General features: G+C 45.8%; 1 protein-coding gene across 1 annotated transcript; it reads left to right on the top strand.

Moving 5' to 3' along the window:
• Window positions 1–3: 3 nt before the first annotated feature.
• LOC103172796 (zinc finger protein 239-like) lies at window positions 4–8,697 on the top strand (the record flags this gene model as incomplete). The annotated part of the gene is made up of 2 exons (XM_042346740.1): window positions 4–49; window positions 6,882–8,697. Coding segments are annotated over 2 exons (1,032 nt in total), but the record flags the coding sequence as incomplete, so codon positions are not given.
• Between the last annotated feature and the right edge of the window lie 2,840 nt (window positions 8,698–11,537).

The raw sequence follows: 11,537 nt of genomic DNA, 5'->3' as shown, positions 1-11,537 counted from the left end.
GGAGGCGTCTCAGTTGGTGACGATGAAGATCTCCAAACATCTAAACAAGGTATTCTTCCTACAAAAAGCTACACAGAAAGATTGAGCGCAGGAGCCAGTTTGCCCCATTGTGTCTTTGCCGTTCGCTGACTCGGTTTTCTTTTTTTGTCTTTAATCCACTTTCCAATTCCATCCCTCGGTGTTGCTCTTATTGATGCTCTGAGTGAAGGAATCTCTTGTAGCCTCTCGCATCTGGTGACCCTCCCCAGAGCTCCAGCTGTTAGTCTGGCTCAGGTCAGCCACTTCCTGACCCAACTGTCCAGCGCCTTGGGACATCCTCCCGACGTGAATGGCGCTCTATAAATGGAATCTTGTTGTCCTCACCTCTGCAATGTGGCTTCAAGATGCAAATCGGGACTTTGAGTTCACAGTCCAGTTACTGGGGAGCGCAGAGCACTGCTGTGCCACACGCCCCGCTGTGCCAATTCAGATAGACGTTAAAGATCCTATGAGCATCTTTAGAAAAAATACTTATATTTGATATTAGCCTTACCCACATCCTGACCTAGACCAAACCGCGTACCCCCATCTCAACAGTTCTGGCCCAGGCTCCACTGGCTCCCCATCAATTTGCAGTATCGTCACCAGAATAACTGGGGAAGACAGAAAAATTCCCTTCTCTTTTGGAATAGGATAATGGGAATTTTAACGTCCACCTGATCAGGCCTGGCCGGGGGCTCAGTTTAGCATCTCATCCGAAGGATGGCACCTCCAACAATGAAACCTATCTCAGCACCAAAATAAGTTTTTCCTAGTGTCCTGCCCAGCAGTTCACTTCACCATCCATGGCTGCACTCTTCACTTCACTAATCCGAAACCTCTGTGTCCTTTTCGACCCTCGGCTACCCATCAAACCTTACATTTGTGCCGTGACCGGTTCAGCCTTACCCGTCTCCGCAACATTGCCCCCCTCTGCCACTGCCTCTCACCACAGGCTGCCAAGACCCTGATCCACGCTTTCATTACGTGCCGAGTTGACTACACCAACTCTTCCCTCCACAACCTGCAGATCATAGAACCATACAGCACAGAAAGAGGCCATTTGGCCCATCGTGTCTGCACCAGCTCCTAAAAGCTTCCAACTCAATCCCACTGGCCCGCTTTCTCTCCAAAGCCCTGCAATCCCGTCCTCCCCAAATACCCATCTACTTCTCTCTTAAAAGTTGTTCTTGAATCAGCTTCCACCACTCTTTCAGGTAATGCATTCCAGATCCCAACAACTCACTGTGAAAAATGTTTTCCTCACCTCCCCTCTGTTTCTTTTAACAACTATGTTAAATCAGTGTTCTCGGGTTACTGACCCACATGACAGTGGAAACAGTTTTTCCCGGTTCAACCTATCAAATCATCTTATGATCTTGAAAACCTCTATTAAATCCCCTCTTAATCTTCTCTGCTCCAGGGAGAATAATCCTAGTTTCGCTAACCTCTCCTCATAACTAAATCCTTCATTCCTGGTACCATCCTGGTAAACCTCCTCTATGCCCTCTCCAATGCCCTAACATCTTTCCTAAAGTGCGGTGCCCAGAACTGAACGCAGTCTCCAACTGAGGCCTAATCAGCAATTAATAAATATTCAACAAAACCTCCTGACTTTTGTATTCTATGCCCCTATTTATAAAGCAGAGTATCCCGGATGCTTTTCTAACAGCTTTATCTACCTGTCCTGCCACCTTCAGAGATTTGCTGATGTGGACCCCCAGGTCTCTCTGTTCATTTTAAGATTGTACCATCAGTTTATATTGCTTCTCCTCATCCTTCCTACCAAAATGCAACACTCCGCATTTCTCCACATTAAACCTCATCTGCCACGTTTCTGTCCATTTTACCAATCTGTGTAAGTCCTCTTGGAGTCTGGTGCTGTACTCCTCACCATTAACTACTTTTCCTGGCTTAGTATCGTCTGCAAATTTGGAAATTGTGTTCCCTATATCCAGGTCCAGATCATTAATATAGATCAGAAAGAGCAGTGGTCCCAAAATTGACCACTGAGGAACACCACTATACACCTCCCTCCAGTCATAAAAACAACTGTTTACTACCACTCTCTGCTTTCTGTCTCCGAGCCAGTTCTGGATCCATGTTGCCACAGTCCCTTTAACACCGTGGACTTCTATTTTGTTTATAAGTCTCTTATGTGGCACTTTGTCAAATGCCTTTTGAAAATCTAGATAAACTACGTCTACTGCACTACCTTCATCCACCCTCTCAGTCACTTCATCAAAAAATTCTATTAGGTTTGTCAGACACGATCTGCCTTTAACAAATCCGTGTTGACTGTCCTTTATTAAACAATATTTTTCTAAGTGAGAATTTATATTGTCCCGGATTATAGTCTCCAGAAGTTTCCCCACAACTGACGTTAGGCTGACTGGCCTGTAGTTCTCAGATTTATCCTTCTGCCCCTTTTTGTACAGGAAAGTAACATTTGAAACCTTCCAGCCCTCTAGCACCACCCCGGTGTACAAAGACCATTGAAAGATTGTGGCCAGAGCTTCCGCTATTTCTACCCTGGCTTCCCTCAGTAACCTTGGATGCATCCCATCCGGACCAGGTGACTTATCCATGTTGAGCATTGACAGCCTTTTTATTACCTCCTCTCTGTTGATTTTTATCATATCCAATTTCTTTTCACTCGCCTGTAATATTGTGGCATTCATTGCATCGTCTTCTTTTGTAAAGACAGTTGCAAAGTACTTACTCAGTACATCAGTCTCAACAAGAAGATTTCCACTTTGGTCCCTAATGTGGAGTCCTGTAGCTCAGTGGTTAGAGCACTCGCTTTGCAAGTGAGAGACCGGAGTTCAATTCCAGGCAGAGGGCGAAACCTTGGGCAAGTTTCCTTACTCCACACAGAGCCTCATAATAATCCCTCCAAAACAAAAAACAATAATAAATTGGTCATTTTCATTCTACGACTGTTTGTGGGACATTGCAGTGCGCAATTGGCTGCCGCGTTCGCCCACAAATATACAGTCAATTCACTTTACAGTGTTCTGTGAAGCGCTTTGGGATGTCCTCCTGACATGAAAAGCGCTATATCGAATGCAAGGATTATTATTATTATTATTAATTGGACCCACCCCACCTTTGACTAACCTTTTACTCTTGATATGCTTATAAAATACCTTAGGGTTCGTTTTTATGTTTCCTGCTAATCTTTTCTTGTACAATCTCTTCGCCCTTCTTATTTCCTTTTTCACTTCTCTGTACTTCCTATATTCCATTGATTATCCTGTGTGTTTTCGACCTGACATTTGACATAAGCCTCCTTTTTCTGTTTTATTTTAATCCCAATTTCCCTAGTCATCCAGGGAGGTTTGACTGTCCTATCTTTCCCCTTTGTGGGAATGTATTCGCTCTGACCCCGAACTATCTCCTCCTTGAAGGCTTCGCATTGTTTGCTGCCTTATCTGCCAATCTCTCTTTCCAATCTATCTTGGCCAGGTCCCTTTTTAGCTCACTGAAATTATCCCGCTTCCAGGTGAGGGCCTTTACCTTTGATTGATTGTTGTCCTTTTCCATAACTATTCTAAACCTAATGATATTGTGATCACAGTTACCCAGATGCTCTCCTACTGAAACCTGCTCCACTTCATTCCCCAGAACTAAATCCAGTGCTGCTTTCTTCCTCATTGGGCTGGAAACATGCTGATTCAGAAAGTTATCCTGCACACATTTCAGGAATTCCTCTCCTTCCTTGCCCTTTACACTGTGTGTTTCCCAGTCTATGTTAGGATAATTGAAGTCCCTCATTATCACTTCTCTATTGGTTTTGCATCTCTCCGAAATCTGCTTGCAAATTTGCTCATCTATCTCCTTCCCATTATTTGTTGTCTACAGTAAATACCTAACCGAGTAACAGCTCCTTTTCTACTCCGTAACTTTAACCAAATAGGTTCCGTTTTTTGGACCCTCTAACATATCATCCTGTTCCAGGACCATGTCCCTAATGAGTATTGCCATCCCGCCTCCTTTTTTCCCCTTCCCTATCCCTCCTGAATAGGTTGTAGCCAGGAATATTCAGCTCCCATTCCTGTCCTTGCTTGAGCCAAGTCTCAGTAATTGCTACCTCATCATAGCCCCATATGGCAACTTGAGCCGCAGCTCACCAAACTTATTGATCACACTCCATGCATTTACACACATGCACTCCAAAACCGGCTTAATCCGCTCTACATTTCTCTCCTGTCTCTTTCCCCTTTTTGCTGGACTATTCCTTGTTTCATTTCTATTTGCTTCTCCTCATCCACTATGTAACTCGTTTCCTCTCCCTGATGCTACATTCTGATCCCCATCCCCCCTTGAAATCAGTTTAAACACTTCCCCACAGCATTTGTTATCCTTGTTGCAATGACATTGGTCGCAGCCCTGTTCAGGTCTCAGGTGTAACCCATCCCTCGTGCACAGGTCCCATCTGCCCCAAAAGTGGTCCCAGTGGTTTAGAAACCTGAAACCCTCCTTCCTGCACCATTTCTCTAGCCAGACATTCATGTGTTTGATCCTCCCAGTTTCACTTGCAAAAGGCATTGGTAGTGATCCCGAGATCACCACCATTGAGGTCCTGCTGTTTAGCTTCTTCCCAAGCTTCTGATATTCTCCCTGTAGGGTCTCAGTCCTTTTATCACCTACATCATGGATCCTGACATGGACCACAACTTCCGGATTTTCTCCTTCTCCCTGTAGTATATTTTGTACCCGTTCCATGATGTCCTGCACCCCGGCCCCAGGGAGGCAGCATACCAGGCACGAGTCCCGTCTTTTATGGCAGAAACAACTGTCTATCCCTTTAACTTTTGTATCCCCGATAACAACAGTGTTGGCATTTTTCCCCTTATCTCCCTGAACATCCATTACCTTTTGACTCTTCTCGCCAGTGGCGTCCTCCCTGGTATCCAGTACCGAGAGCCGGTTTGTGAGTGCCACACTCACAAATCTTGTTGTTGTTGTTAGGGGATTTCCATACTGTCTGTTTTTTTTTGCTCTACATCAGATTGTCACCCACTCACCCTTCTTCTGAGCTCCCTGTGGCTGTGGGGTGACCACCTCCTGAACTCCCTGTGGCTGTGGGGTGACCACCCACTGAACTCCCTGTGGCTGTGGGGTGACCACCCACTGAACTCCCTGTGGCTGTGGGGTGACCACCTCCTGCACCCTCTGTGGCCGTGGGGTGACCACCTCCTGAACTCCCTGTGGCTGTGGAGTGACCACCTCCTCAATCCATAAATTCTTCAGCCTCCCATATCTTATGTAGTGACTGTAGTCCCTCCTCAAGCTCAGTGACCCTGAGCTCAAATAGTCAGAGGCACCTCCTATACACATTTGTCCAGAACACATGAACCATCCTGGAGTCCCCACATGGCACACAGTGAGCATGGAATGGGTCTTAGCTGCCCTGCCAGGTTTTCAGACATGTTTTGTAATATACCTCAATAGTTTCAGGGTAAATTAATTTCACACCTTTTATTCCCTTGCTCACACTCATATACTAAACACCTACTCACAGGAATGTGACCTTTTGTGCAGGCTCTTGGAGGTTTTGTTTCTCCTTTACAAGTTCTCACCTGCACCCAATTCCCAAACAGAATTCTCACTCCAACCCCTCCTCACACTCCTGGGCTCTCTATTCAAGTGAGGCTCTCACGAGTCTTCCCCTTTATATAGGACTCAAACAAAAGCACTGTTTTGACTGGTCAGCAACTGAATGAATCCCCAACACCTGGTTATGATTAATTGCTAATCCCCTTGCTTCCATATGAGTTTGCCCCGACCTCAGCAAAGCTTTTCTGCTCTTTGGCTGAAAGAAAGTTATCTCTGGCAGCTCTCTGATTGCTCTCTTGCTCTCTAGTAGCTCCCTGGTTGTTCTCTTGCTCTCTGGTTGTTCTCTGGCTGCTCTATTTCTCTCTGGCATTTTTCTAGTAGCTCTCTGGCTGCTCTCTTGCAGACCTCTCGTTGGGGAGCTCTCGGGTTGCTGTCTTGCTGAAAAATTCCCACTAATTCACAAACAGAATTCTCACTCTGTTCCTCCTCACTCCATTCTCTCCTCACCCCTGTTCTTGCCCGGTTTCACTTGCTCCCCATTCCACAGAGAATTGAGTACAAAACCCTTGTGTGGACCTCCATGGTCCTTCTCCACCCCCCCCTCCACCACCACCTCTCTGACCTCATAACCCCATGTCAGCCTCTGCGCTCCCTCCGCTCAGCAGACAACTAACGCTGCTTCAGGTCCCCCTTCACTTCCCGCCCCACCATTGTCGGTCGGGATTCAGCATTTCTGCTTCCACCCTCTGGAAATCTATCCCACAATCCCTCTGTCTCACCCACTCTCTTGCCTCCTTCAAGTCCCGTCTGAAGACCTTCCTCTTCATGCATGCCTTTGGTCACCCCTTACCCTCTTTCCCTTCTGACCCCAACTCCTAGCAGGGGCTCCAAACCCTTGATTGTCCAGTGCCCTGGGACGTCTTCCCGACGCGAAGTTGCTCGCTAGACAACTAATTTGTAGTTGTAGTTGTTATCATGCCCTGTTTGCGGGAAGTGGCTGCCGACAAATACTGACACTGAAAAACGCTGACTGTGTTTACGGTCACCTCCTCCCGGCTTGGTTTCAGACTCTGCCACTGTTAAGCCCTCCAGAACGCTACCCTGTGTGTTGTAGCTCTCTTGCTCTCTGGTAGCTCTTGCAAGTTGTTGATACTCCACTTAACAGTAATTACTGTGAAGCCTTTTGAAGTGTTTTGACTTCATCAGGTGCTGTAAAAAAGGAAGGGTTAAAATTAGTCAAACAGTAATTCCTAAAGAAAACTGATATGTTGCTTATACAGATCTTTTTGTTCTCCCATCAGCACCCAGCTTGGCTAATTCTGAGGCTCACCCTTGCCCTCATTGTAAAATTGTGTTTACTCATGCCGAGTTCCTTCAGAAACACAGCAGAAGACATCCTGAGCTCTGTCGAGACACATCAGCTACACAATCAGTTTGTAGCATAAATGTTTCTTCACAGCAGAGAGAGTGTCAGGGATCTGTCACATATACTGTTGGAGAAAAGGGGTTTGCACAGTCGGGATATCTGCAGAGTCACCAGCGATCGATCTCAGGAGAGACACTGTATATCTGTGCCGAATGTGGGAAGAGTTTCACAAAGTTTGGGAACCTCCAGAGACACCAACGATCACACACAGGAGAGAGACCCTTTCAATGTGCCAAATGTGGAAAGAGTTTCACTCAGTCAGGCCACTTCCAAATTCACCAGCGATCACACACAGGAGAGAAACCGTATAGATGTGCTGAATGTGGAAAGTGTTTCACAAGTTCAGGGAACCTTCAGACACACCAGCGATTACACACAGGAGACAGACCTCATAAATGTGTTGAATGTGGAAAGAGTTTCACAACGTCAGTGGAACTCAAGATACACGAGCGATCACACACAGGAGAGAGGCCATATAAATGTACTGAATGTGGAAAGAGTTTCACATCTTCAGGGGTGTTCCAAAGACACCTACGATCACACACAGGAGAAAGACCGTATAAATGTGCCGAATGTGGAAAGAGTTTCACGCAGTCAGGGGTGCTCCAGAGACACCAGCGATTGCACACAGGAGAGAAACCGTATAAATGTGCTGAATGTGGAAAGAGTTTCACAACATCAGGGTATCTCCAGAGTCATCAGCAATCACACACAGGAGAGAGACCATATAAATGTGCTGAATGTGGAAAGCGTTTTACATATTCGGGGAACCTCCAGAGACACCAGCGATCGCACAAAGGAGAGAGACCGTATAAATTTGCTGAATGTGGAAAGAGTTTCACATCTTCAGAGCAATTCTAGGTTCATCAGACACATGGCAGAGACACCATAAAAATGAACTGAACGTAGAAAGAGTTTCACTGAGTCAGGGAGTCACCAGCGAGGGCACACAGGAGAGACTCTATAAATGTGCCGAATGTGGAAACAGATTAGCTCACTCCCTAGCAGAAGAAAGATCACAAAGATACCGTTCTCTGAAAGATACTGTTACTATCAGAAAGCTTTCCAGGAGCTGGTAATGTTCAAAACTCTTTTTAGCTTTGAGAAGTGAAGGAATAACAGTAACATTTTGACATGTACAGTACATATATATACTTGATCAAACACCAGTGTAAGCAATCCCAGAATTCTGAGTTGACTTAAATTGACCAAAGAAAATCACAAAGATTCATGGACCTGTTCAATTCATAAAAGTTGACTGACCATATGATGTAAATGTACGAAGCTCAAGGACATTGGAAAACAAGTGAAAGAATATTTACAGAACAGTTTCCTCAGCATCATAAGGTTTTTAGTTACACAATGGATGTTAAAAATAACTTATTTCTGTGGTACTAAAACTTGTTTGAAACAAGGGGACATGGAGGAGGAGGAGGATTGCAGCCAAGCAGATGTTTTTAATCATTGAGATAAAGACATCTAGGATCTCTTCGCAGTTGGCATTGGACGTGAGGTTGGAGGAAGTTTGTTGGGTGTCAGGAGGAGGTGATGAATCATTGGAGAATCCCATCTTTGGATTGGTTTTGGCCTCCAGAACGGTTTTGGAGCAGAAAATAGTTGGGGCCTGGAAGAGGGCGAGATGAAAGCCCTCCATCTCGCCCACAAAATATACAGTCAATTCAATTTACAATATATTCTGTCAAGCGCTTTGAGACTTGTCGAAGATGTGATAAGACGCTGTATCAAATGCCAGGATTATTATCATTATTGATGGGTACGGAGATATAGCCACAGCTGTGGTGAATTGTGAGGCCATATTTGTGCCATCTGTGCTTGACTGTTCGGATTTGGGTTTTAAGGGAGTGGAGATGTCTGCTATACGAGGGGGAGCAGGTGAGTTTGGAGATGGCCCTTGGGTTTAGGGCAGCAACGGGTTTGCAGATTGCAGGGAGGCGATCGTTTAGGAGAGGACAAAAATCAACCTTTATAATGTTAGTTTTCTGCCATAATTGTATCAGAGTTTTACCCAATGCTTGAACTATTTTTCAAAATGTCATAAAATGTTTGCTTCCCAGTTGCACCTTAGAATACAACAGTCAGGAAGTTATGATGAACCTTTATATAAAACACTGGTTAGGCCTCAGTTAGAGACTGTGGTCAGTTCTGGGCCCCACACCTTAGGAAGGATGTCAAGGCATTGGAGAGGGTACAAAGGAGGTTTACCAGGATGGTACCAGGAATGAGGGACTTCAGTTATCAGGAGAGACTGGAGAAGCCGGGATTATTCTCCTTGGAGCAGAGAAGGTTAAGAGGAGACCTAATAAAGGTATTCAAAATTATGAGGGGATTCGATACGATGAACAAGGAGAAACTATTCCCACTGGCGGGAGGGTCGGTAACCCGAGGGCACCGAGTTAAAGTAGGTGTTAAAAGAAACAGAGGGGAGGTGAGGAGAAATGTTTTCACACAGCGATTATTGGGATCTGGAATGCATTGCCTGAAAGACCGGTGGAAGCCGATTCCATAACAACTTTTAAGAGAGAAATAGATAATTATTTGGGGAGGACAAATTTGCAGTTTGTGTGTGTGTTGCTATACAGTCAGACTGTGTGTGTGTTGTTCTACAGTCAGACTATGTGTGTGTGTTGCTCTATAGTCAGACAGTGTGTGTGTGTGTGTTGCTCTACAGCCAGACTGTGTGTGTTTGTGTTGCTCTACAGTCAGACTTGGTGTGTGTGTTGCTCTACAATCAGTCTGTGTGTGTGTGTGTTGCTCTACAGTCAGTCTCTGTGTGTGTGTGTTGCTCTACAATCAGTCTGTGTGTGTGTGTGTTGCTCTACAGTCAGACTGTGTGTGTTGCTCTCCCTTCAGACTGTGTGTGTGTGTGTGTGTTGCTATGGAGTCAGACTGTGTGTGTGTGTGTGTGTGTTGCTATGGAGTCAGACTGTGTGTGTGTGTGTGTTGCTATGGAGTCAGACTGTGTGTGTGTGTGTGTGTTGCTCTACAGTCAGACTATGTGTGTGTGTTGCTCTACAGTCAGACTGTGTGTGTGTGTTGCTCTACAGTCAGACTGTGTGTGTGTTTTGCTCTACAGTCAGACTGTGTGTTGCTCTACAGTCAGACTCTGTGTGTATGTTGCTCTACAGTCAGACGCTGCATGTGTTGCTATGCAGTCAGACTCTGTGTGTGTGTTGCTGTGCAGTCAGACTGTGTGTGTTACTCTACAGTCAGACTGTGTGTGTGTGCTACTCTACAGTCAGACTGTGTCTGTGTGTTGCTGTACAGTCAAACTGTGTGTGTGTGTGTGTGTTGCTCTACAGTCAGACTGTGTGTGTTGCTCTACAGTCAGACTGTGTGTGTGTGTGTTGCTCTACAGTCAGTCTGTGTGTGTGTGTGTTGCTCTACAGTCAGACTATGTGTGTATGTTGCTCTACACTCAGACTGTGTGCGCGTGTGTTACTCTACAGTCAGACTGTGTGTGTGTGTGTTGCTCTACAGTCAGACTGTGTGTGTGTGTTGCTCTACAGTCAGACTGTGTTGCTCTACAGTCAGACTATGTGTGTATGTTGCTCTACACTCAGACTGTGTGCACGTGTGTTACTCTACAGTCAGACCGTGTGTGTTGCTCTACAGTAAGACGCTCCGTGTGTTGCTCTACAGTCAGACGCTGCGTGTGTTGCTATGCAGTCAGACTCTGTGTGTGTGTTGCTATGCAGTCAGACTGTGTGTGTGTGTTGCTCTACAGTCGGACTGTGTGTGTGTTGCTCTACACTCAGACTGTGTGCGCGTGTGTTGCTCTACAGTCAGACTATGTGTGCATGTTGCTCTACAGTCAGACGCTGCATGTGTTGCTATGCAGTCAGACTCTGTGTGTGTGTTGCTATGCAGTCAGACTGTGTGTGTTGCTCTACAGTCAGACTGTGTGTGTGTGTTGCTCTACAGTCAGACTGTGTTGCTCTACAGTCAGACTATGTGTGTATGTTGCTCTACACTCAGACTGTGTGCGCGTGTGTTACTCTACAGTCAGACTGTGTGTGTGTGTGTGTGTGTGTGTGTTGCTCTACAGTCAGACTGTGTGTGTGTGTTGCTCTACAGTCAGACCGTGTGTGTTGCTCTACAGTAAGACGCTGCGTGTGTTGCTCTACAGTCAGACGCTGCGTGTGTTGCTATGCAGTCAGACTCTGTGTGTGTGTTGCTATGCAGTCAGACTGTGTGCGCGTGTGTTCCTCTACAGTCAGTCTGTGTGTGTGTGTGTGTGTGTTTACTCTACAGTCAGACTGTGTGTGTGTGTGTGTGTGTTTTGCTCTACAGTCAGACTGTGTGTGTTGCTCTACAGTCAGACTATATGTGTATGTTGCTCTACAGTCGGACTGTGTGTGTTGCTCTACAGTCAGACTGTGTGTGTGTGTTGCTCTACAGTCAGACTGTGTCTGTGTTGCTCAACAGTCAGACTGTGTGTGTGTGTTGGTCTACAGTCAGACTGTGTCTGTGTGTTGCTCAACAGTCAGACTGTGTGTGTGTGTTGGTCTAA

Source organism: Callorhinchus milii, unplaced genomic scaffold (genome assembly GCF_018977255.1).
Source record: "Callorhinchus milii isolate IMCB2004 unplaced genomic scaffold, IMCB_Cmil_1.0 Scaffold1531, whole genome shotgun sequence".
Lineage (NCBI taxonomy): Eukaryota > Metazoa > Chordata > Chondrichthyes > Chimaeriformes > Callorhinchidae > Callorhinchus > Callorhinchus milii.
This window is presented reverse-complemented; position numbering and strand designations above follow the sequence as displayed.